The sequence below is a fragment of the Sesamum indicum genome, linkage group LG3, assembly GCF_026168435.1.
Source record: "Sesamum indicum cultivar Baizhima isolate 11 linkage group LG3, ASM2616843v1, whole genome shotgun sequence".
Taxonomy (NCBI): domain Eukaryota; kingdom Viridiplantae; phylum Streptophyta; class Magnoliopsida; order Lamiales; family Pedaliaceae; genus Sesamum; species Sesamum indicum.
In genome coordinates this window covers 17,595,123-17,623,011 of record NC_142659.1, presented here as the reverse complement: position 1 = coordinate 17,623,011, position 27,889 = coordinate 17,595,123, and the positions used below count along the sequence as shown (strand labels likewise).

The 27,889-nt window shown below is 34.5% G+C and overlaps 2 protein-coding genes across 5 annotated transcripts; both read left to right on the top strand.

Annotated features, from left to right (window-relative positions):
- The first annotated feature begins 5,600 nt into the window (after positions 1 to 5,600).
- Positions 5,601 to 12,750, top strand: IBS1 (Protein kinase superfamily protein). Its single transcript, XM_011074513.3, has 9 exons — positions 5,601 to 6,701; positions 7,953 to 8,237; positions 8,402 to 8,719; positions 9,729 to 9,956; positions 10,253 to 10,350; positions 10,435 to 10,522; positions 10,755 to 11,279; positions 11,682 to 11,814; positions 12,292 to 12,750. Exons 1-9 carry the CDS (start codon positions 6,318 to 6,320, stop codon positions 12,309 to 12,311), a joined length of 2,079 nt encoding a protein of 692 aa, XP_011072815.1. The 5' UTR covers positions 5,601 to 6,317; the 3' UTR covers positions 12,312 to 12,750.
- Positions 12,751 to 13,821: 1,071 nt separating this feature from the next.
- LOC105157955 (formin-like protein 20) lies at positions 13,822 to 18,525 on the top strand. 4 transcript variants are annotated; one of them, XM_020692229.2, is made up of 6 exons: positions 13,822 to 14,060; positions 14,148 to 14,329; positions 16,572 to 17,275; positions 17,358 to 17,579; positions 17,655 to 18,029; positions 18,172 to 18,525. In XM_020692229.2, exons 2-5 carry the CDS (start codon positions 14,227 to 14,229, stop codon positions 18,015 to 18,017), a joined length of 1,392 nt encoding a protein of 463 aa, XP_020547888.1. In that variant the 5' UTR covers positions 13,822 to 14,060; positions 14,148 to 14,226; the 3' UTR covers positions 18,018 to 18,029; positions 18,172 to 18,525. The 4 variants fall into 4 exon arrangements, with proteins under 4 accessions (XP_020547888.1, XP_020547887.1, XP_088734423.1 ...); XM_020692228.2 differs by having other exon boundaries at positions 18,157 to 18,525; XM_088878297.1 differs by having other exon boundaries at positions 13,822 to 14,055; positions 17,655 to 18,525.
- Positions 18,526 to 27,889: the final 9,364 nt, after the last annotated feature.

The following is a 27,889-nucleotide window of genomic DNA, read 5'->3' as shown; positions in this document are numbered from 1 at the left end:
CATTTTATTTGATTTTATATATAGAGTTAGATGAAGTCAATAAAATATTATACTATGATGTACTTCACATAATTGGAAATTTGAGGGAAGCATTAGCTTAGTCAATACTCAATGGACAGTTGCTCAATTAGTGTGTGAGTGTGTGTGAAAGTGAGAGAGAGAAAGAGTTTTGGGGATTGGGATCAACATTTTTGGGAAAATTCCTTTAGACTTTTTGACAATTAAATTGAAGTTTTTGTTTCATACTTATAGTTTTGCAAAAATAGTGTCCTATTATTTGAAATAGTTTTTTTTTTTATCTCATATTTTAAATGATTATGACAATTTTTGTTCGATTATTAAAATTTAAATAAATTGGCTACGTGCAGAGCATGCAGCATACGTAGCCATGAGAATGGCCGATGAGATTTTGGGAATAAAAGAATAATGTGAAATGCACTTGTTCTTGTGAATTTCAGAAAAAACCAATAAATAATTAAAAAAGATAAAATAAAATAAATTAAATTAAAAAGAAACTTTCCATCTTTCCCAAACTAAATCAACAACATATATTATTTAATAAATTACAATATTATTAAAATTATTAATAAAACTAAATCAAAATATACGGGACTAGTTCTGCAAAAACGTCCTAAAATACGGGATTAAAATTACAACTAACTCCATTTTTTTAGTATAATTTCCACTTAATAGGACAAAAATGAGAATTTGTAACTAAAAAGATTTTGTTCTCTAATTATTCATAAATCTCTCATCAACACCTGATTATAATCCTCATCAACCAAAGACAACCACAAAAATGTGTGTGCGCGCGCATGTACAATATAATATGTAATTATTATAATTAAACATATGGGGATATTCTTGTATAGTACAATTTGCTAACTTATTTCTAAAAATCTTAACAAATTTTTTTAAAATTAATTATAAATTTGTCTTTACTAATATCTGATAAGCTCAGTAATCTTATTTTATTCAAATATTTTATGAATTTATATTTAAAATAGTAAGATTTAACATTTTATAAACTCTAAAAACATCTTATACGATATATCATGAACTTGTAAGATTTTTTAAATGAGTTTAGCCAAACATCCTGTTAGGTTCGAACGGAATGAATTCAGACTGTAAGTCAAATAAATTAACTAAAATGACTAGTTAAGCTCACGAGCCCACTGAACTCGTACGACGACCTCAAGAACTTGCCACATAAGTAACTATTGTAGTATGGAAACAAGGCAAGATGGTGTGTTTTCCTACTTAACAATGAGGATATGCTTGTGCCATACTTCTGGTTTCATTTTGATTCTTCATTTTCTGGGAAATTAAAGAATTTAAATGGTTTCGACTCTGATCACCTGTATTTTCAAAACTGTAAATTATTTATAGGGCACTTACAGATTATTTAGTAATATAGTCCTCGCGTTGACGAAAAGAATCGAACTCAAAATTATTAACTAAAAATGACCTGTTTTTATCGATTGAGCCCACAAATATCTAGTCTAATTTTGATCGGAAGCAATGAAAACCAATGTTTTAAAAAATCAAATTGTTGATCGAACATAAAAATTGATTGGTTCAACCGTCGGGTGAATCATGATCGGACGAGTTCATAATAAAAAAAATTAATATATTAAAATAATAAGTAGTTAGCATCCACCATTCTTAAATTAATATACAAATCTTAGTCTATTAATTATCATTTAGTTAGCAATTCAAGTAATCTTAGGAGATAAAAATGTAATTAGATTATGGGCTTGATGCGTTTATTCATTTAATTAATAAATAATTCAAATAATTATTATCACGTGGGTGTTTGGTTTGTACGTATGCTCCCATTCATATGAAATATCTACGATTTTAATTTTAAATTGTATCAAATTTTAAAAATTCTATAGAAGTAATGAACCGGTCAGTTCACTTGACTCGAAACTAGACCAATTAGGCCACCAATTCAACCGACAGTTCATACTGTTTTCAGAGAATAAAATAATTTTGAAGATAAATAAATTTTATGGGTCGAATAGAATCAATTTCTGAACTGAACGACGGCTCGACAGGTCCAATCCATCGATTGGGATTGAGTTTTAAAACAATGATGAAAACAAGTGAATTTGGTTTTGCCCTTTTAGGGGTTGCACAAGTCAATGGTAATAGCACATATGGAATCATGTTGAGGCAAAGGACTATGAGAAAAGGGAAAGAGATGGAGGGTTAGAAATAGTGTTTGGTTTTATTTTTTGCCCATTTTTTAGATGGATCAAAATATGGTAAATATTTGTCTTGATTTGTTTTGAAAGTTTTGCTGGTGTTTTGAAAAAGTGTCTCATTTATTTTTTTTATTAAAATAAGTCTACACTAATTATAGGTCTTACAACTAAAAAAATTATATACATGTTCATACATATATATATATATATAAATATATATAAAAAAGATATACTTTGACAATAAACAGTAGTTTTTGTCTCCCATTAAACAACATTAAACATACCATACTTATTTTATATTATCTCTAAAAAAAATCCAAACATACATACTATCTGTAACACATATTTATTTATTTTTATTTTTTTTTTAATTTTCACATAACACCAAAATAAATTAAAAATGAAACCAGACATGGTGGAAGGTGTGTGAAATGGGAAAAAAGTGATGAATTGCTTCCCCTTTTGTCAAATCTTTTTCCACTTTTACTTTTGTTATGTTGCTCCTCTTTTATTGAGTAATCATTCCTCTTCTCTTCAACTTGCTTTTCTTTCTTTCTTTTTTTCTTTTTTTTTTTTTTTGGTCTTTTTCCCCATTAAAAAGATTACTAAATTATAATAATTTAGTTTTTCAAAATTGTACTGTCTTCAATTAGAGATTGTGCATCACTGAAGGGTTCATAGATTTTATACATTACAACAAAATTTACTGTTATCTATGTTTTAATAATTATTATTAGTTAAAATTAATATAAAAAATTTAGTTTCTTCACTATGGTAAAAATATCTGTCTTAATTTTTAGTCATGACAAATGTTTAGCCAAAATCACGACTAAGGTATGTTGCATAACTATGACAAATGACTATTTACAACGATTATTTATTTTTAATCGTAACAATTATATAACTATGTTTAAATGCTATATTTCTTGCACGGATATGGAAAGTATATTAATATGTGAATATATATATATATATATATGTATTGTTTTCTTTTTAATATGAAAGACTAGTAAGTAATTCACAAATTTAATGAGAAAAAAATGGTTAAATTATAATTTATTTATTTCCCCGTTTCATATTACAAAATACCAAATTTCACTATATAATGTATAATAAATTAATTTCATTAATATGAATTATGTGATAAATTTTATAACTTGTAATGATACTTTAGTAAAAGATCAAATATAAACACTCAATTTTTAGAGTTAAACTTATGTAATAGTTTATAATTTAATTAAATTAATTATTTTTGCCTTTTCATTTATTCAATCATGTCTAGCTAGATTTAAAATTCTTAATTATTCACTTGCTTTATCTTTTAAATTATTAAAAGCTCATACTTTTAAATTACAACAAGATTATGTATATTGACATTATAAATTATAATATGTACATTATTTTAACTAATTTTAATCTTATAATTTCTTTTTATTATTTATACGCTTGGCCATATTTTAAATAAAAATATTATGGAAGATAAAAATAAAGAAATGCACAAAATGTTCAAAATATTTTTTTTAGACTATTATGTTATTTTACATTTCGACCCATATGTTATGAAAAAATAATTTTAAATTATCTTGCCTTATCTAATAATACAAATATACCAAATACATTTTATTTATTTTTGGATATTTCTTAGATCTAATGCATATTCTACTAGCATTCAAAGTATATCCAATGCGTATTCGACACTGTATAGAATCATTTTGGGAATATAAAATAGTGGGAAATAATTTAAAAATAGCTAAAAAAGATAGAAATAAAATAAAATAAAATAAAAATACTGCAACTTTTTTAAAAAAAATATTGTTTTAGGCAAAAACGCTTAAGCAAAAAATGCAAAGAGAACCGCCGCGGTATTAAAAAATATATTATTTTAAGAAGAACTGTTTAGAAAAATAATTTTTTATATTTTTTTTAAAAAAAAAACAAGAATTAATACACTACAATGCGAATTTTCACATAGCAACGGTTCTATGAATGTTCAAGAAGGAGCTCTAGATCCATTTAATTAATTCAAGATCTTTACAATCTAATTCTTGTGCGTTCTAAACTCTAATATGTATGAACCCCCTTGACCATCCAATCATTTTATTGTCTTAATTCACTTGAAATTGTAGAATTGAAGGAAATCTATAAAGGTCGTTATTCATGCAGTAGATGTAATTTTTGCTACCCTAATACTCTTATGATCTTTTATTATATTTCTTTTACGACCTATTTGATTTAAGTATCGAAAGGCTACAATCGGTCTTCCCTGCATGGTTCTGGCAGTGGTTTGTTTTGTAGGTTTTATAGCTGATGAAATCAAATATTATCTTGTTCGATGAGGTAGCAATCACCCAAATTCACGCATAACAACCTTAACACGATTTTTCGATATAAAAAATATATATTTAAATCTTATAAATATTAAAACAATTACAGTATTATGTCCTTATACGACAGTCAACAAAAAAAAAATAAAGGTACTTTAAAATTTTAAGGGATAATTAGACTCTCATCTCCTGAGATTTGGTATAATTACACGTAGACCCCCTATAATTTGAAAAATTACATTTAGCACCTTAAGGTTTGCTTACATCTAATAAATATCTCTTCTTTAGTTAAAATTCACTAAATTTGTTGAGTTAACAGAATAACTGAATGAAAATTGATATTTACCCTCGATTGGCTTATTATTGATTTATTGTAGGTCAAATAATTTTTTTCGGATCACACTATCCTTATAATGGTGAAATATACCTCCTCATATACGTTAACGCGTGAAGACGTATGAGAGTAATTTGATCATAAAAAAATTTATTAGATCTATAATAGGCCAGTAATAAGTCAATCGGAGGTAAACATAGATTTTTTTTTAATTTTTTTTATTAACATCATCAAATTCGGTAAATTTTGTTTAACAGAGGGACTTATTTGTTAGATGGAAGCAAATATTATGAGTGCTAGATGTAATTTTTCAAATTATAGGGGATTTATGTGTAATTAAATAAAATCAGAGGAGGAGAGTGTAATTATCTAAATTTTAATTATAAATATATTTTAATACAAGTTTATATTACAATATACATGTAATATTGACCAATTGACCATGGTTCAATAATACATAAGAAATTAAAATAGTAGGTGTTTTTTTTTATAATTGTTGAAACTTTATGGTGAAATATTTAAATAATCAGCCCTTTTTCTTTCTTGTCCCTCTATTTACACTACAATGTAAACACATTACTCAATTCGTCAACACCAACCCAACCAACATTGTTTCCCACAGTATCTACACTCTTCCACGCGCTCCATTATTGGTCTCTTCCCCCCCCCCCCCCCACCCCCCTAAATTCTCATTCTCTGTCACTATGTAAGCCATGTACAGCCACCCCACCTCACCTCACCTCACCCCACCCCACCAAAACCAAAATGGGTTTGATCGAGTTTGAAGTTTGAACGTTTTTGAAGGCAAGAAATATTATACTAAGAAAGGGAAAAGCTCGAAAGCAAACAAAAGAGTACAGAATTTAGATCCCATTGCGGAATGCATGTTAAAAGTCAAATACGGGTTGAGAGTCTTTGTATGGGTCTGCCACTTTCTTGGTTTTACACTGTGTAGATTCGCCGCTGTTTTTGTTTAAGGGAGAAAAAAAAGAATTAAGGGGAATTGAGGGAGAGCAAGATTGTATAGCAGTAGAAGCGCACGTAAGCGTGTATAAGGGAAGAGAGGAAAAGGCCACAGGGTTTGTCGCTCCGTTGATTCCGCTTGAATTCTTGCTGGGATTTTGAACCCCATTAAGTGATAAACCCTCCCCGCAATTGCCGCACATAAAAGAGGTTGAGAGAGAGGGAGAGAGAGAGGGAGAGAGAGAGTGAGAGGAGTTTTGTGAAAGAGATGTTTCTTTCTTGATTACATATAAAAGCGAAAGATAGAATCGTCAATCATCTAGTGAATTGGCATTGCTTTTTCGGAAACTAGGCTTGACTGGGGTCAAGATTTAGCATGTTCCGATCTGGATTCGTTTTAGTTTTACTGCTTTAAGGAGTATGGTGGCGGCGGCGGCGGCGGCGCTGCTGGTGCTGGAGTGGTGACGTTTGTGTTGGCACGCTCTCATGGGTTGCGTGTCGGCAAAGCAAGCGGTATCGGTGACCCCTGCCGCACTGGATCACTCCGGAGGGATCAATGGAGGGTCGGGTCGGAGCCGAGTGGGCAGCTGCGGCGGGGCCGGCGGTTTGGTGGCGGAGCTGGAGTTGAACTTGAAGAAAGTGAAGAAGAGGGGGGCCACTGAGTCGGGAAGCGAGATGGGTGAGTCGGGACGGACGAGTTCGAACGGGTGTGGGAGTGAATCTGTGAGTTTTAGGCTGGGGAACTTGCACAAGTATGTGGAAGGGGAGCAAGTGGCGGCGGGTTGGCCGGCGTGGCTGAGCGCGGTGGCGGGTGAAGCCATTCAGGGCTGGGTGCCGCTCAAAGCAGACTCTTTCGAGAAACTTGAAAAGGTTAAGTTTAATAATTATGATTATTCGTATTGTTTATTAACTAACTGGGATTGTGTCATTAACTTGTTGATTAGTACAGTAACTAGGACTAGTTTGTACACTTGTGTACTTGTCTCTTTCTTGTCCTGGAGTGAGTTGGAAAAATTAATGAATAATTATGGCATGTGGGATTGTCCTGCATAGACTGAGTTTTTAAGAGATTGTTAATGAACTACACTCGTGGCTGTGGAATTTTGTTTTCCTAACCAATTTTGAGGATTTAGGAAACTGTATATACCCACACAGTTTTTTCCTTTTTCATTCTTGTTTTTGGTGTTTTTGTTTCGAATTTCCAACTAAGTTGTTATGCTATGGTATCCAGGATATTTACTTTTTACCTTTTTTGGTGTAAGGTATCAAGATCAACTGACTGAATTGGAGAGACATAAAAGAAGTCGGTTTCATGGTTGTTTGTTGAACTAAAAAGTATTTGGAGTTCTAGATTTGATAGTGTCTTATGTGGTAAGTGTGTAACGTGCGAATAGAAGAGTTCAAGTATATTAGTATAGTGCTCATTTGATAGGAGTTGCATAGCTGCAACATTTGTATAGCGACTGAGAGTTCAAGACAAAGGTTTAGGTGGTTCTTTTACCATTTATCGTGCAGACCAGACCTCATCTTATAGTAGGCGCAAACACTGAGCAAGAATTCTTACTAAATTGAGAAGTTGAAACATATCATTTTGTTTCTGCAGTCAATCAATGGTGAATGGTTTTGGCTCTGTATCACTAACTTGTTACAGTCATTTAGTTAAATCCTTTCACTGTGGAAATCCACATCCGAAGTTTGCCAATTAACCAAGAAGCTTGAATTGGATGGAATAGTGATTGGGCTTAGGACATTGCCCTTATCTTTAGAAATAAAAGACTTCAACTGGTAATATCCCATAGCTATTAGGGTGAAATATAGTTATAAGAGGCTATTGGCTCTTTTCATGCTTTTTTGTGCAACAATTCAGTCAATAACCAAGATTAATGATGTTATGACGTGGGTGGCACTTAAGTCTTTAACGAGGACAGACAATGGCTTTTCTCTATTGAAAAACTTATAATGTCACCTCGTCTCCCCCTGATTTTTCAAGATCAAAGATTGCAGGCAGCCAAGCCTGTCCTCAGGATACAGGAAGAAAAATTTCTGTTATATGTGTTCGCTATCATTAAATATTCAGTTTTTGCTGATGACATGTATATTGCATATGCTTGCTTCAAACAGATTGGTCAGGGTACATATAGCACTGTGTTCAGAGCACGTGACTTGGAAACTGGGAGGATAGTTGCTCTGAAGAAGGTTCGGTTTGACAATTTTGAGCCTGAAAGTGTTCGATTTATGTGCCGGGAGATAATGATTCTTCGCCGGCTTGATCATCCAAATATTATAAAGTTGGAAGGATTAATTACATCACGATCTTCATGCAACATATATCTTGTGTTTGAGTATATGGAGCACGATGTTGCCGGGCTATTGTCTTCCCCAGAGATCACTTTCACTGAAGCACAGGTTTGGATTATTCTTCTTTAAGCATACAGAGCTATCGATATGACACATAGATGGTACACTTGATATTTCTGTGTGCAAGAAGTACTATTCCTTGGTCTCTTTCTTGAAGCAAATAAGTTAAATCTATTGTCTATGCTAAGGATCTCATTGGGCTTATTTTGCAGGTGAAATGCTACATGAAGCAATTGTTATCTGGCCTTGAGCATTGTCATTCTCGAGGTGTAATGCATCGGGACATTAAAGGTGCAAATCTTTTAGTAGATAATGAAGGAGTTCTGAAGGTTGCCGATTTTGGATTAGCAAACTTCTCTACTTATGGGCATAGGCAACCTCTAACAAGTCGAGTAGTCACTTTATGGTATCGCCCTCCAGAACTACTACTGGGCGCTAATGACTATGGGGCATCGGTGGATCTGTGGAGTGTTGGGTGCTTGCTTGCTGAACTTCTGACTGGTAAACCCATCCTTCAAGGGAGAACTGAGGTAACGCCCTTCTATAAGTTGACTTGCAACTTTATGATCAAGATATGTGGGCGTGAGTGATAATAAGAAAGAAACTTTCGCATTTTAAGATATTCTCTTATTTCCAATGTTAACTATATGGTTTTCAGAGTGATTGATCCTCAACTTCCTTGAATATGATTACTTGGGATTTCGTTAATCTCGTACACCAAATAATCATCTCCAAAAAGTACACTGCTGCTTTAAAGTTCAAGTATTTTTTGTATGTGAAGATGCTTGCACGGATCTTGCCAGGCAAAGTCCTCAAACCCATACTTCATGGGAAATTATTGACTCCATCATGTTTTTACCATTAATTGAGAGAGACTGATTATTACTCCGAGATTCTTTTTATTTTATGGCAAACTAGAATGCATTACCTTGTACAATCGCATGATATTACTATAGCCATAGCGGAAAGACAGACAAAAATGCTGTTCCTGAAATAGATTTCTGTTTAGCTTACTTAACACTTGCTATAGCTTATTAAAGCGTATTAGTTCATTTGTTGAATGAAGAAGCCAAAACTAGACATACGCAGCATTCTATCAGAACTAGACATGCGCAGCATTCTATATAAACTAGGACAGCCCATTTACTAGTTTGCCTAGGTAGTCCTGCATGTGCTCTATTACAAAATATATATGACATTCTTTCTTCCTCAATAGTCGGAACATTTCAAATTTTCTGAAAATATGAGCCAACTGTTCTTGTCCCTAAATTGGAGAGCCATACAACATGTGATGTTCTTATGGTATCTTGTGCCAGGAGGCACAATGGCAACACGCCCATACTCCGAAGCAGCGGATGAGGTTTACATATCGCATGAGGTTTACATATATAAATAAACTCCAAGAGGAATCATAATTGTTGTAACTTCTGAAATACATTTAGAGACTAGTTCAGAGTATCTATTGTAAAGACGTGTAGCCTGCATATAATGTGAACTCCCGCTTCCTGAATAATGAGAATGGATTCTATCTATTAACAGGTTGAACAGTTACACAAAATATTCAAACTTTGTGGATCCCCTCCAGAGGATTACTGGAAGAAATCCAAACTTCCTCATGCAACTTTGTTTAAACCACAGCATCCTTATAAGAGCTCTCTTTGGCAAACCTTTGAGCATCTACCTGAATCTGCTGTCACACTGATAGAAACTCTCCTATCTGTGGAACCATACAAGAGGGGCACTGCTACTTCAGCCCTAACATCAGAGGTATTCTTTTGAGACACCTAACCATTGATAAACAAAAGCAAATGTTTCATGTGTAGTGTTAATTTCCTTTGGTTTTTTGTCTAATTTTCTTTTGGATGTTTGTTCTTTCTTTTCTAATAGAGAAAAATGAAAAAATTGTCATCGTTGATTTATGCAAAGCAACGTGAATGCATCTTTTCTCAACCCTCTCATCTAAGAAATTCATGACATTATGCAGTTCTAAATATTCTTAGTGCTAAAGATTTCATGTGAAGTACTACCCTCCTGATATTTTATTCTTTATTTGCAATCAATAGTATTTCAAGATGAAGCCATATGCTTGTGATCCATCAAGCTTGCCAAAATATCCACCTAGTAAGGAGATTGATATTAAACATCATGAAGAGGCCAGCAGGTAATGCTTTTCATTTCCATTTGGACTTGCAATGTTAGTTCTTCAAATTTTCAATGTTAAAGTTATCGATTTCTGTACTTATAGGAAAAGGACTGGTGGAAGATCACGTGGACCTGAAACAAGGAAGCCAGCTAGGAAGCAGAACGGAATCAATAAACTGGCCCCAGAAGAGGTCATCTCTGTCTGTCTGCACACCTCCCTCCCCCCCCCCCCCCCCCCACCACACCGACACCCCAACATATGTGTATGCGTTTGGGGTGGGGGGCCTTGCATGTACATATACATATTGTGTGTGTTTTCTAAATACATGGCCATTCATATCAGTCCTGTAAATCTTTAGTATGTATTTTATCTCTTTTATGTTGTGTAGGACTTGTTCTTAAACTTAATTTTAAATTTTACAGAACTTGCCCCATCAAATGCAAGGTGAACGGAAAATGAACAGACATGGTGTCACTAATCACAGAGGAGATAGGGTCTTAGGTCAGGAGCCACCTAAGCCATCAACAGGCTCTACCAAAGAGGCATCTCATGTGAAGAATGCATCTCAAGGTGATGATACATATTCAGGTCCTTTACAAGTTTCAGGATCAAGTGGTTTTGCCTGGGCAAAGAAAAGGATGATTGATTCATCCTTAAGATCGCGAAGTAGGTCTAGTTCTAGAAGTCTAATAATAGAACCTTCTGGTGCTTTGCATTTGAGGAATAACTTGGATTCGAAGGGGGAAGAAAACTGTGAAGTTGTAAATGGGCAGTTTGTGAAGACGAAAGGCCACGACTCCTATGAAACCATCAAGCGCTCGATGCTCAAACAATGGAGCCAATTAGAGCGTCCGGATTCTTTTGATGCTTCAGATGGATACCATTCTCAGGAACTGTCAATGGCGCTCTATCATAAAGAGGAAGCGGCTGCTAAGAGAATCAACGTGGTAATTACAAAGCTGCTATGAGAATGCTGTCTCTAATTATGTCCATTAGCATCATTTTCATCATCATCTACTACATATCAAGGTATTGAAGTGCATTAAGGACCTTATCAACGTCAAAATAACTGACATAGTCCCATGCAATACAGCAGGGTTCCTTTTTTCTTTGTGATTTACATGATATCATGTGTGATAGAAATGCTAGCTACTGAAGTTTGATTTTCTATGGGGGTGTTAGGTAATAAAATGTCAGTATTTTGGTTGGCTTGTGAGCCAGGAATTTGTAGGAACAGTTGTAACCTTTTTTTTTATACCTTTTGAGCTTATCCTACCCTTTGTAAGAATTCAAAAACTAGCCCTTTTCATTTCAGACTTTTGTGCTAATCCAAGTGGGTATTGAAACAGGTTTATCATGATCAAGGGGAGAAGGTTGACTTTTCAGGACCCTTGCTATCTCAATCGCAAAGAATTGATGAACTCTTGGAAAAGCACGAGCGTCACATCCGCCAGGCAGTTCGAAGGTCATGGTTCCAGAGAGGTAAGGTATAAATTGTTTGGGAAACTGAACTGAGTGCGAAAGAATTGCTCAATATTGTAAGAAATAATAAATTGTTTGTAGAATTGAGATGCCGAGCCTGTCCTAATCATCTAACACTTTTCATGGTAAGCCGGCTTGTGATCCACCTGCGCAAGAAATTCTTTTATCTCCCAAAAATTGACACTTGAAACGTGCTCCAGCCACTTTATCACCACTTTTCTTCAACTACTTTTCATGAAATTTACATACGCTTTCAGCCTGGAATATCAAATATTTTCCACCGTCGTTGCACAATGCATGGAATAAATGTGTAGTCTTTTGGTGGGATTTGATGGAGAGGAGTTTCATTATTTTGTGGAGTGAGAATGCATCAAATAAAAATATGCAGAGATAATGTTTGCTGCCTCTCTTTCTATATAAAATGTATTCTGCACTAGTTCTATCATAAAGCCCACTAATATCATGTTTCATTTGCAGTAAAGAGAAACGGGAGGTAACTCCATGGTTGCTATTTCCAAGCACAGTAGACCTGGAGATGAAAGTCAGCTCAATGAGTTGCCATTGCACAAAGCTTATGGTCCTAAAGAAGGATTAAGCTCTATGTTGACTAACAAGCATAAGGAGTATGATGACCAGCGAGGTTATTGAACGCCTCGTCTTTTTGAGTTAGACGCAACAATCCCATGAAAAACCAACTAGGCCTCCAGCCAAGACGAAGAAAGGGCTGATACTTGTTCGTTCCTTTTTCCTTCTTTCTATGATAAACTTATAAATTTCAGCCACAATCTATTACTATCATTTTTCATCTCTTGAGTTAGATTTTCCATCGGCATTCAAATGTTTCTTTCTCAACCACTCACTTGATGTACAGGGAATTTGTGAAAACTCCTCAAATAGTTGTGTAAATGTTCCATCCTCATTTGGTTTTTGCATCCATCTGCACGTATCCATTTTCGTGGTTCTGATAGAGAGATCTGTCAAGAAAATTGTTTTTAGTTAGTCCTTACATCTTGACTGTTAGTTCCACCATTGAGAAGTGTTTGGATTCAAGGATGTCTCAACATTGAAGTAAAAGTCGTCCTGGGGCTATGAATAAATCTAAAAATAATGATGGTTGAACAATTTTAATTATTATTTTATTATATATAATGAGATCAAAAAATTAATCAACAATTATGATATCTTAAAATTTGGGCACCCGATTCACACCAAATTTAAATATATATAAGACTGTGTCTATTAGATCATATCGGACGGTTTGATTTAAAATTACATGACCTGATTCTACGATACACTGACTTGAATGATTATTCTTATGTTTTGTGTACGATATCTTGACATCCGTATATTCAATAAGTCTAAACCTTTTACCAAGTGTATTTTTCTGTAAGTTTGATCATATTTAACGGTTTGATCTGAATTTTAATGGTTCGATTAACCCATGTTGTTCAACAATGTAAGATGATAGTTATATCAATGTAATACTAACATTTATAAATATATAAATTTACTGCAGATTGTGAACATATATTAATCTCAACTATAAAATATTTTTATGTATTCCAATTGCATTATTTCAGATAAATTGATACTTTTCCATAACTTTAAACTATTCAGTATGATTTTTTTTTTATATTTTACTAATTATATTACTGCTAAACTAATCAGTAATTTATATTTATAATAATAAATTAGAATTTCATACTATATTTTAGTATATTTATAATATAGTATACATTATACAATCTATTTTATTACTTATAAATTTATGTAAAAAATTGGTGATTCCCATTATTTAATTGAATAATAACAATATAGTATACATTATACAATCTGTTTTATTACTTATAATTTTATGCAAAAAAATTAGTGATTCTCATTATTTAATCTAATAATAATAATAATAATATAATATAATATACATTATATAATTTATTTTATTACTTATAAATTTATGAAAAAAATTAGTGATTTCTATAATTTAATATAATAATAAAAAAAATAGAAAAAAAATAAAAAAATCGAGCTGGAGCTCGGAGTCGAGCTCGACAAAAATGGTCGAGGAGTCGAGCTCGTTGCCACCCCTGGCCCCCTAGGCCTATGATTGGGCGGGCATATGGGGAACTCGAATTAGTCGATTCTCAGTCGTCAGAGCTTCTACGTTTCTACAGTTTTTGAATACTTTGCCTCGAATCTTTCTTTGATACAGTTGACAGCTGCAATAGTTTAATGTCGAATAGTGTGAGGTCAAACCCTCTGCTCTAATTGCAATTCCTTCCGGTATTTTGATGTGGATTTGTGCAATTGTTTAATTTTTGATTTTGCTCTGGCAGTGATTGGTAAGTTGTGGATATCGGTTAGTAATTTAGGTCAAATTCAGTAGAATTTTGGATCGAGGAAAAGGGGTTTTAGATGCAAACAAGGGGAAGACAGCAGAATGAGGGGGCGCTATTCAGGCGATTCTTCTACCGGAAGCCGCCTGATCGGCTTCTGGAAATCTCCGAGAGGGTCTACGGTATGCTTGCAGCTACTGTTTCTTGTTCAATTATGACTTTTGATTATTCAGTTTTATGAAGTTTATAATTAAAAATGGCATTATACTAAGGATGAAGAATTTTGGAGCTTTAAGTGAATAGTGGCAGTTTAGTGTAATTCTTGGGATTTCTGGGATTGCAATTCCAGACAACCATAGTTGTAGTGTATTGCACGTAGGTTTCACCATATGGATGGTTGGTCCTTGTCGATACGGCAGTTTACGGAGTTAATTATTACAAAGTTTGTGAACTTCTGGATCATGCTTATTTTGTCTTTTGATTGGTCTTAACCAGCTTGGAAATATAGGAGATAATTGCTAATGAAGCAACTAGAAATTTGAAGCTTCTGATGCAGTTTCTTCCGTATACTATGTGAAAATGGGAGTGTACTTTCCTTTGCCAAAGGAAAAGAAGTTCTGGATGTTGTCAAATTTGGCTCTTTTAGGTTATACTGAACTAATATTCAGTGAAGATGTTGCCCAAAAGCACAAATAGTGTTTAGAATCATTTGTTTGCTTGAAAATGTTTTGAGGCATTAATTTTGACCCGCATCTTGAAGATCTACTTATCAACTTACTGCTTTGAGTTTTTCTTGAATACGGTGGAATAGAGTTGTTATTTTAAATTTTAACCCCCATCCAGATTTCTTATCATACTTATGGATTGGATGATAAGGGTTGTATCTTGAATTTGGTGTCAGTGATCATTTTCTTAGCCCTCCCAGCATTTTCAGTGTTTTGCTGCAAATAAGTATTATGGATAATTACTTGTAAACGAGGTTTTGTCATGATACAGCCTATCCTTTTATTTTTGGAAAATTTTATGTAAATTCCCAATCAGAGTTTTTGGGATGAAATAATGACCGGAAGAGCAAATGGATTTCTTTCCCCTTCAAGAGGCGACCAACAAAATAAAAAATAAAAAAAGAATTGCCCTAAAAATGTAAAATGTTGGATATATAAAAGTAACCCGTAATCTTCAAATTCATAATTCCCTCTTTTCTTCTTTTCTATAATGTCCTCTCTCTCTCTCTCTCTCTTAATTATATATATATGTATATATTTATGTATTTACCTTCCCTCTCTTCTATATATATAGTCTCTGTTATGTGTATGAATATGATGCACACCCCAGACACAGATATACATACAAGGGAACTAGAGTGGTTGGGTTGGGGAAGAGGTGGGGGGTCAGGGGCTAGGGGTAGGAGTAGGGGGCAGTATATATATGGTGGGGGGTTCTGGTGTAGGGAGTTCGGTAGGAAAGGAAAATAAAGAGGAAGAAGAAGAAGAAAAAAGGATATAGGTGCATTAAATTATAAACTAGAATATACCATATAGTCTAATTAGAATGAGTATGTTATAATTTTTCATGTATTTACTATAGTTATTGTGTACACACATTAATTTAATCAGCTAAATTAAAAAATAAACTCTAATGCTTTTTATTATTTATTTTAACTTGATTAATTATATATTTACTCATAGCTAACTTGTCTTTTTAGTCACTAATCAGTTCATGAATAGAAGAGTACCTTTTACGATCCTTTTAAGTCATTTATTTGATTAATTATGTGCAAGAAAAGTTTAGTTTTTCATAGTTATTAATTATTTTGTTTTCTTAAAAGTATATTACATTAGCTAAATAATTATAGATAAAACCTATATTACATTACATAAGATGAAAAATGAAAGAGAAACTAAAGCATAAAAATACAATGAAAAGTATATACTTAAAAGCTAAGGCAAAGTGAAATGAGAAAAAAAATGGAATAAAGAGTGATAGACCTACAAAATCTTTGATTTTCAAAATTTTTGGTACAGAATATTGCATTAACACCTGTGATAAATCATAAATGATACAAGTCAGGGCATAAGCATGTACATCATACAAGTACCAGACCAGAGGGCATTTTAGCCCATGAACTCAAAACCAAGGGCCAAAACTTGGAGGAATACTGTTGCTATTTTTGGTTGACATTTGTCTGGGAAAATCAAGAGAGGAATTTGTTTACTGACCAAATCTCAGGGTGTGGTTAAGTAGTTATCCCTAAATTTTAATGACATTATACAGTTCTTTAGGCATTTCATCATAGAAACTGTCTGCATGCTTCGGTTTTCGAGAAACATAAAAGTTGGTTTCAAGAGGAGTGATTTTACTTATGCTTATGGGACTCGTGAATTGTGATGTGTAGTAATACCATTTGATCATTGCTGAATGTAGTGTTTGATTGTTGCTTCTCCACTGATGTACTCGACGAAGATGAGTATAGAACATACCTGAATGGAATTGTAGCTCAGCTACAGGATTGCTTCCCAGATGCTTCATTTATGGTTTTTAATTTCGAAGGAGAAAGGAGGAGCCAATTATCTGATATATTATCAGAATATGATATGACGGTATTGGATTACCCTCGGCTGTATGAAGGTTGTCCACTGTTACCACTAGAGATGATCCAGCATGTCTTGCGATCTAGTGAGAGCTGGTTGTCGCTTGAAGGCCAACAAAATGTGCTTTTAATGCACTGTGAAAGGGGAGGATGGCCTGTGCTTGCTTTTATGCTTGCGGGCCTTCTTCTTTACAAAAAGCAGTTCACCGATGAGCAGAAGACTCTTGAAATGGTATACAAGCAAGCACCCAGGGAGATTCTTTATCTTCTTTCTCCTCTGGATCCCCAGCCATCTCAGCTCAGATATCTTCAGTACATCTCTAGAAGAAATTTTGGGTCGGATTGGCCACCATCGGATACACCTCTGGCTTTGGATTGTATTATACTTAGACTTCTTCCTTTATATGAGGGTGGCAGAGGATGCCGACCAATACTGCGTGTATATGGTCAGGATCCTTCTTCAGAAACATCAAGTAGAAGTTCAAAGCTTTTGTTTACAACTTCTAAAGTGGGAAAACATACTCGTGTGTATCAAAAGGTATTGCCACGATCCTGAGAATTCACACTAAACAGAACGAATCGACCACATGTTTAAGATGATCTTATATCTGTGGCTGCAGGAAGAGTGTGAAATAGTAAAAATCGACATCCATTCCCGTGTTCAAGGGGATATTGTTCTTGAGTGCACCCATTTGGAGGATGATCTGGTGAAGGAAGAAATTATTTTTAGAGTTATGTTCCATACGGCATTTATCAGGTCAAATGTTTTAATGCTGACCCGTGATGAAGTTGATGTTCTTTGGGATGCCAAGGATCAATTTTCAGGGGAATTCAAAGTAGAGGTAAGAATTTGTCTTGCTTGTGCTATGTTTGTCAGTTGCTGAAGCCTTAGGAGCAAAACCTTTTTGCTGTATTAGGTACTCTTTTCAGATGCAGATTCAGTTCCATCCATCACCTCCATGAAAGCAGTAAATGAAGATGGCAGTGAAGCCGAAAGTGTCACAGCTGAGGAACATTTTGAGGCAGAAGAGATCTTCAGCAGTGTAGTTGATGGGCAGGATGGCAAGCTGGAGCCTGATAACCTTACACTTGTATCTAGTTCGCAGGACAAAGTACCTCACAACCTTGAAGTTTCTATTCCATGTATTATCAGTACAGAAGAAATCATGAAAATTTGGAGGTGGATTCTATTATTGGCCTTAAACCCACTGATAGGCCTTCAAATGGCACTAACTACGCTTGGGTTCTTACTCGACGCGATGGAAGATCTTCTCGTGTAGGTTTACGTGAAGGTGAGATGCTTATTTACTAGTTCCTGTGAATAACTCTTGTTTGGTAGGATACTTGTGCATATCTTTTCTCGCAAAATCATAAAACCCAGCGCCAAATGGGGAATGTCTGACTTACACATTATTCAAGTGAGAGTTGTTCCAGCTTTGAGATTGATTGCTGGAGAAGTTCAGAAATGCATGACGTTGTTAGGCATGATGCTCAATTGTGAAGGAAGATTTTCCCTGGGGAGTTATTGAGCTGTTGTTGCCACCCACTGATTCTTTTTTCAGATAAGTTCTCTCAACTATAGAATTCATGAAATGTGTTGAGGTTGCTCACGTGGGCTTGTACCTTATGGATCGTGAACTGTTGGATTGACATATAATGATATCATTATGTGTGATTCAACGGCTCAGAACTCTTTGGATTTTGAATATGATGTTATCATCATATGTACTTATAAATATTCTGTGAATCTGATAAATTAAATAATCAAAATCCCATTGAAAAACTACAGTCCTGTAGTTAGAGAATGACATTTTCAGAGCTTTTACATTTGAGATTGATAATTAAGGATAATAACTAGGCAAAAAAACTTTTAGGTTGTCACAATAAATATAGAGTAGAAAATATATTTTTTATTAATTATGGTCATGTAATGATAAAAGAAATGTGACTATTTGCTCATTTACAGTGACATTATTAAAATTAAATTTAGTGACCATGTCCTCTAATTCAGTGCGAGTGAGTTACATATGGAACCTGCAATTCAATCAAAATTACCTTAATCCTCACCCTACAAAATGTGAAGTTAATATTGCATGCAGAAGCATAAAGAGAGTATCCATCCATGCTCACAGAGGGGACAACATATTCAAGTTTCTTCCAAGTGGAGATGTGATTGCCCACGAAATGATGTTAGCTTTCCAGTTTTGGAGGTTTGAAACTTCAACAACCTGCACAACATGAGCATTTAGTATTGTATAGACCTGAATAAAGGAAGTAACTCTAAAGAATAACTTGTAGTAGATCAAATAATCTTTATTATCTAGCTACTTGTTGTGAGAAATTGTGAAAGATTAAAAATGGTAATCAAGTTAGACCTGTTAATTCTACTTCCACCAACCAATACTTTCCATATCGTTATCGATGTTAGATAAAAAGTCTAGATTTCTCATTTGTACTTGTTTACAACCTTTGTCTTCAACATATAGTTTTTAATTTTAGGTAGCATTTCATATTTGAGAGCAGATAAGTCCCAGTAGGAGGAGGATGATTGTGTTCATAGTCAATCAGTAGTTCCACCACCTACACAATCTGCAAATAAGAATTCTGGATCCATGGATTACTGGTGTCTCCATTTCTACTAGAGTATTATCCAATAATAATTGAGAAAGCTCTTAATTTATCAATAGGAATGTTGTCACAGTCCAGATACATACAACACTTGGAAAGCTAGTTCCTTAATCAACCTAAATCTCAAAAACAAACTAAAATTACCTGATCCATTCTATGCATAAGAAGTCCAACTCAACAGTGACAAAACAAGAATAAGAAGCTTCTTATCACAAAATTTAACACCACAATTTAATTGGTGAACTAAAATCGATCCTTAGCAACACCACGGATCTTCGCACCATGACAACTGATAGACAAAATCAACTGTGTTCAAATTGAAGAAACTACCTAATTTACTCATATCTCAAAGGGAACCCAAACCTAGTACTGCAGACCAAATTGAGATGGATAAATCAAACCTTGCAAGGCCCGATCCTTGATAACAATGTATCCCTTCTTATGGATAATCCATCGCCTACTGTCCATAAGTTTTGGAAGCCCCGGCATCGGCCTTCGACTCCAAGTGATGCTTTTCATCAGACGTCCTCAGCCGCGAAAATAGAGCTATAAACCAACTTAAATGTAAATCCTAGAGAGATAAACTGGGGGACTGCAACCAGTGCAAGCAACCCACTAGTTTTCTTGTTATGCTTCCCGAAATTCAAATTTTCAGAAGTGTAAGAAAATCAAGATGAGAATGACATTTTTTTTTGTCCGGTTAAATGCAATTTACTCTTATGTGATATGTGAAATGTCTAAAAAATTTCATGTAAAAAAACACTAGCAAATTACCCCCTGTCTTCTGGAAAATAAAGCACATTACCCCCGTATCATATCCAAATTACAGGAAATAATTTGTTATTTTTTTTTTTACAGAAACTTTTTTGCTCATTCATCATGTTAGGAGGGTAATATTACATTTTTTTCCCCAAAAATTGAAGGTGTTTTTATGGGAGAAGAACTCAAGTTTGGGAAGGAGCAGTTTTACGGGGAAGATGGGAGATAATGGCAAGAAACGTACAAAAAACGAAAGGCGCCTTGTGTTTTTTCTCCAACTTTTGATAATTAATATTAGCACTTTTGCAGTTCTCTAATATATTTCTTTAATTAGATAAATATTCACTTGATACATTATTTTTTGTAAAAGAATATAAAATTAAAATCAAATTACTTGTTTCAACTATATATAAAACACATTAGTTTACATGCAAAAATGATACAATTCGAAGAACTAAATGTTTATTTTTTTTTAAAAAAAAATATGTTAAACACATTACTTACATACCAAAAGTAATAAATTCTGATGATAAAATTTTAATTTTTAAATTAACAAATACAAAAAAGTAAATATTGGTTTATTTGTAAAATAATGATAAAACATGTGGTGGTGTTTATTCGACTAAATTCATTTACTCGAATGGGAGGTTGTAATTTCTTAGATATTAATGAATCAGATCAACAAGGAAAAGATTTGAACTTCACTTAATTTCATGGGAAACATATTGGTAAACTAAAAACCCAGGCATTTGATGGGATTTTTAGATTTATAATTTAGATAACCAACTTCTAATTTTAATGAAAAAAATATAATAATTTACTAATTCGTTATGATAGATTGCAATTTCTTAGATCTTGATGAAATCATTCTTTGAACGTGACTAATTTCATGGAAAAGGGAAAAATACAAGCAACTCCCTTGTGATATCACAAATGAGCAAATTATCCCTTTGTGAAAAAATAAATATCGATTTACCTTCCTATATTTTTTAAATTTCAACAATTTACCCTCCTATGATTTTTAAATGAAGTAATTTACCTCTTTGTATAAGGAGGTAAATTGTTCCATTTTAAAAAAATACAGGGAGTAAATTACTATATTTTTTATAGGAAGTAACGTATTCATTTTAAATATCACAGAAGGAGATAAACTGCTATTCACCCTGATGGAAAAATATTTCTTTTTCTCTTTGTTACTGAGAAAGATGAGAAACAGGGGAAATAGAACCAGCGAGGAGACAAAACTGGGAGAAAGATACTATAAAATTTTATGTATTCTATATTGGTTAAACTTACCTCAATCTTATGTTGTTGGGTAATATTAATTTATTTATTTTACTTGATTGTTAATTATAATATAAGTTAAAATACTCCAACACTTGCGAACTAGACATTCGATTTGCTTCAAAATCCTTCTAAGTTTTTTAAATTAATATGATAATTATTATATAAAAAATACTCTCACATTCATATGTGGTTTAAATGAAATAAAAGTATTTCCGATTGCCTAGTAATATTAATATAATTTTTTATTGATATTTTTTCTCGTTTAATATTTGGTCATTGTGAGTGAATTAAATTAAATATTTCAGAATTTTTTTTTTACTTGAATAATTTAACCATTTACATCAATTTCACATTAAATGACTATGCATAAAAGGATATATACTACCAACCTTGACAAGTAGGTTTTCATCTTCTACATTTGTTTTAGTATAGCTTTAGCATAGAATGTGTGAAAATTTTAACTAACTTTTGTATCTATATATGTGAGCATGTTATGTCATTGAATACCATTTATATAAGAGTAATAATATTTTGTTAATAGTGATGACTATTTTCATTAATTATGATGTTCACATTATATTTACAATTTTTATTTTGACACAAACTCTCTTATAGAAATTAGTAATAATTTAAGTTACGTCACGATTTTGATTAGTTCTAATGACAACTAGTTTCACCACAAATGGGTATGATGAGTCTACCAAAGGGCAAAACTACGGTTGGTTGCAAATGGATGTTCACCATTAAGTATAATTCAAATGGATCTCTGGAGAGATATAAAATAGGAATAGTGGCTAAAGGTTTTACTCAAATCAATGGTATTGGTTATCTCGAGACCTTTGTTCCAGTAGCTAAGTTGAATACTATTACAGTACCAATTTCGATTGCAATAAATCTTGATTGGCCACTTCAACAGTTAGTTGTGCATAATGCATTTCGAGATTCAGAGAGGAAGTCAAAATGAACCCACCACCTGAATTTGATGAACACTTTGGGTCTAAAGTGTGTAAACTGAAAAGGTCACTATATGGACTTAAGCAATTTCCAAGAGTATGGCTTAAACAACCCACTCGATCCATGAAGAATCAAGACTATGTACAAGCTAAAAGTGATCATACTAGTGATTGTAAGGTCATAACTTTTAATAGTCTATGTGGATGATATTATTCTTACTACGAATAATAATATAGAAATGGATCAATTAAAAGGAAAGTTTGGCTTCAGAATTTGAAATCAAAGACTTGGGTCTTTAAAATACTTTCTTGGAATGGAAGTTGCCAGGTCAAAAATTGGACTTGCTATTTCACAAAGAAAATATATTATTGATATCTTTAAACCTGTTATACTCCAATAGATCCAAATCAGAAGTTAGGAGATTGCAAAGATGAAAATCCTATGAATGCAACTCAGTATCAGAAGTTGGAAGAGAAATTGATTTATCTGTCGCACACTTGGCAGATATTGCATTTGTTGTTAGTGTGGTAAGCGTTGGAAAAATTTTGGTTTCAAGCAATCGAGACAACGTTTTGAAATATTTCAATCGGATTTAGAAATCAAAAAGCAATTAAATCCACGTTGGAACAAATAGCATAAAGCAATTAGAAACGCTATTTAAGACAAAAAAATTTAAATTGAAAATTTACAACGAGAATTGTATCGTAACAATTCTCTGTCCAATTGAAGTAGTTGATTTAACAGAATCGCAGAGTTACTGCTTGCCTTGAAGATAATATGCGCCCCGTATTAGAGTGCATCGGGTTCAACGTAATTTCTCCCAAGATAAGACGGTTACAGTTCTTTCGATTTTAGCATTATACCGAAGAACACCTCGACCAAACACTCAGAAGCTCGTAATCAAAACTGTAATTGCTCAAATATTTAAAAGAATGATAGAAGCTGAGAAAGAGAGGGAGAGAAATCACAAAGGATGAGAGCTTGTGATTGTGGTTGTGTGTTTCAAGTGGGAACTGGCATGCCTTTATATAGGACTCTTGTCGATGAAAGGACTCTTGTCTGTGATTCAGGTGATCAGACCTGAACCTACTAATACCGATCCCAAAACTGCTGAGATAGCGCAGTGGACAAAATGAGATCAAATAGGTAGAGGAGCGATTTTGTCAGCCTCTTATAAAGCTCATCCCCGATCATCATGAACCGATTGGCTTTGAATCTCACTCGTTTGGCAGCCACCATATCTTCCGATACAACTCCATCCCTCAAATATTTGATAATCTCATCTTTCCATGTCCTCTTCTCTTCAACCACTTGGACTTTTGAAGCTTTTTCAATTGTTGCTTTTTCGCTAATCATCATGGTAATCCTCCTATCCTTAACCCTTGCCATCATTGCATCAAACTTGGATAGAGCATTCGCTCTTTCATTCTCGCACCTCGGGATCTGTTGGATCGCCCACCTATCAAACTTAGATATTATTTCCTTCACTCTTTTCAAATATTGGATCATGGATCGCTCTCTCGCTTCATAAGTTCCCTCGATCTACATTGCTACCAACTGAGAGTCAGTATAGACTTCTAAATCCTCGCACCTGCTTCTTGTACCAACTCTAAACCTAACATCAAAGCTTCATACTTAGCTTCATTGTTCGTAGTGGGGAAAGATAGTCTGGCTGCCACCTTGATCTCAACCTCATTTGATCCTTGTAATAGAATCCCCGCTCATCCGTTGTTAGCATTAGACGACCCATCAACAAGTAACAACCAACCCTCCTATTGTTTTGGAACTTGTTCCCCAGTAAATTGTACAATGAAGTTCGCAAGTACTTGAGCTTTCACCGACATTCTTGCCTGAAAGTTGATATCGAATTCACCTAACTCTACAACCCATTTGATCAACCATTCTAATGCTTCTGGTTTAGCCATAATATGTCTCAAGGGGTGGTTGGTGATTACTACCACCTTGTGTGACTGGAAGTAGGGTTACAATTTGCAAGTTGTGACAACCAATGTTAATACTAACTTTTCTATCTGCGTATATCTCCTCTTCGCCCCTTGCAACATTTTACTAACATAATATATCAAACTTTGTATCCCTGACTCCTCACGCACTGAGCTCACTGCATCCTCGAAAATAGCGATGTATAGATATAAGGACTGATTTTCTTTCGAATTTGCCAATAATGGTGGTGAAGTCAAATATTATTTTAGAGTTTGCAAAACTTGATCACATTCTTCATTCCACTCAAAATCCTTCATCTTTCTTAAAGTTTTGAAAAAGGAAAGATTTTGATCTGCTGATAAAAAAAAAAAGCGATTAAGGATGCGACCTTACCCGTCAGCCTCTATACTTGCTTGATCGTCTTGGGCGACACCAACTTCATTATCACTTCGATCTTCTTCGGATTAGCTTCAGTTCCCCTTTCACTAACCATGTATCCAAGGAATTTTCCTCCTTAGACTCCAAAGATGCACTTGGTGCAGTTTAGCTTCATTCTGTAAATTCTCATTACTTCGAAAGCCTATTTCAAATGTAAGAGGTGGTCATCTGTTTTTCTGCTCTTCACTAGCATATCATCAACATATACCTCCATGGATTTTCAATCAACTCTTTTAACATTTTGTTCACAAGCCTTTGATATGTGGCACCTGCATTTTTCAAAATCAAAAGGCATTACTTTATAACAATAAGTTCCATTCTCTGTTGTAAAAGAAGTCTTATCTCTATCCTCCTCGGCCATAAATATTTGTGGATTCACCTCCTCCTCAATAATGCGATTCCGCTCTATGCCAAATGACCTCTTCTTTTGCTTAACTAGTCTCGCCATTGGATCTACATGCGAACATATCAACATTCTCCCTCAGAAACTCAATCATCATGGTTTCCAATATGACATTCATACGTGATCCTATCCTTGTTATTTTGCTCTACTCCCCTAGCACCATCTCTATGGTCTTATGCTACTCCGCTGGCTCGATCCGATCTGTTCTACCCATCTTTTGTTCAATGGGCTCTTCGATTTCACTTCCCCACCACCTTCCTTTTCTTTTCTTCTTGGATACCCTTTCTCAGGAACAAGTTATAACACCTTCGAGCTTCTTTCTGGTCGCAAGATACCTCTCCTATCCCATTTTTTGTTGGGAACTTCATTTTTAAGTGATAGGTAGATACTACTGCTCAAAACAAATTCAAGCCTAGTCGTCCTAGAATTACATTATACGCGAAAGGATTATCTACCACCAAAAATTTGATCATGGTTGTTTTTCGTTTCAACTCCTATCTTATGATGCCGGGAGGTCGATGGTCCCTAGTGACGTGACCTCACTACCTCCAAATCTGACTAATAAAGTCTGCACTGGACTAAAGTTTGTTTCATCTAATCCCATTTTCCTCAGCACATCCTTGAATATAATATCTGCAGAGCTACCGTTATCAACTAACACTTTATGCACAGTGAAATTAGTTATGTCCATCCTAATGATCATCAGGTCGTTCTGTGAGCCCATCTCCGCTCTCATATCTTTTTTCCCAAATGTAATATCTTCCTAGAGCTCCACATTCAATACTAATTCCTTTGTCTTACCTACTTTAGATTGCCTTTCATACTTCTTTTTCATCCTTCCCGAATCTCCTCCTGTTGGTCCTCCTATGATCATATGTATTACTCCTTTCACAGCCACGTTCTCCCTATTACCTGGATCCCTCCTTTCTTCCTTTTCTTTATGTATAAATTTCTCCCTATTTCTTGACTAGCTTTTCATCCTCTTTCCATTCACTCCTTCTCTTCCTTTTTGGATTCGAGCACGTACCCTCTAAAATATTATTGTCTCACCAATCTCATCTTTTAATTGGTAGCAATCCTTAGTATCATGCCCTCTTTCTCTATGAAACTTGCAATATTTACTCGAATACTTTTTAGTTGGGGTGAACCTGGTGTAGGCCATTGGAGCAAATTAGACATCTCAATAATCATCAAAACCCTCACCCTCGTGGTCATGAGTGGATTGTATATGTAGAGCTTTAACTGATATGGTGGCTCGAGTTCCTATTCTGTGCTACCAATTTCCCTATGCTTTTTTAACTCATCAATTTGTTTGCCCAGGTGTTCAATTTGCTTCCCTACATTATCCACTTCTGGCCGTGAGATCCCAAGCTCATTACTTCTAGTTCTTTCTCTACCATTGGGCCCTACTCCCGAGAACTCGAGCTTGCGATTCTCTCTCTACTTCCTACCCAGGCTCCTCTCTACCCGCTTTTTCCTGCGGTTCTCTCTCTACTTCTTTTTTCTTGAATAGTTGTCGCTTAGTTGTTTCTTTTGTGATAGGAGTGGTTGTCCTTCTCTCGTACGCCACCAGCGCGTTTCTTCCTACTTCATCCATCAACCTTTGTAGTTTTCCCTTGGTTAGTTGCACCATCGGTTCTCCTTGTCTAGCGTGTCTTCTATTCCATGCATATCTCCTCTCGATGTTTCTTCCATTACTTCTTAATTGGTGTTCCTTAGGCGTTTCCCACAGACGATGCCAGATGATCCGGAAAGATATATGCGACCTTTCCTAGAAGGATCCAAGCTCGTGACCTATCACTCTGGATATCGTAATGGGCCCTGAGAAAGAAATCAGAATATTAGTCTAGTCGGGTTTGTCCCCGACTAACACCCTTTGATGCCCAAGTTAGTTTGGGTTCGAGGTAGAAATATGCAATATGAAGATATAAATGAGGTAAAAAGTAATTAATGCGTCATATCCTTAACACTTCAGGTTGGTGTTATTTATAGGCCCAAATGTACTATGTAGACTGGACCACGTGGCACTATTTTAGCGTCTCTTGCCACTAATTGTGCGGTAGCATGGCAAGCAGGTCATCCAGCACGAATGTCGGGTTCTGAAGCGGGTCAGGGTCCCAAGGCCCGACTTGAGTAGATGTACGTGGATCTTCTTGATTTTATGGGTATTTTCACTCTCAACAATGACATTTTTGTCTTTTTCTTGGAATTAAGAGTAATCCCCTATGACATGTAATTGCCTGGATTGGTACCCTTTTACTACTCATATCCACGAACTTCTCGTTGAGCCAACAAACACGTGGAATGGTAGAATACATATGCGATAGAAATGGACAAATTTCATTATATTAAATTGCATGATAATGGGTACATTGCACTTTTGCTATGAAGATGAGGGTTTTTTTAATGTTACTAAGCCTCTTAAGAGAGCACTTTGGATGAGATCAACCCAAGATGATGAAATGATGATAACCTTTACTTATGACCAATTATTCAATATCTACTACCTATGTGGAGAGTAGGGGCACATCGCCGAATTTTGCCATCTACGATGTGAAGAAAGCTTCACGGATCCTATAGAAGCAAATTCATATGGAGCTTGGTTCCATGAAAGCAACTAGATTTGATTTAATAACTTTATTTTTGGCAGTGCGGCAAGCTCAAGACTTAACCTTCTGCCCATACTTTAGTCGATTGGTTGTTCTTCCATGGCGGAGATAAAGGGACAACATGTCTTTGGAT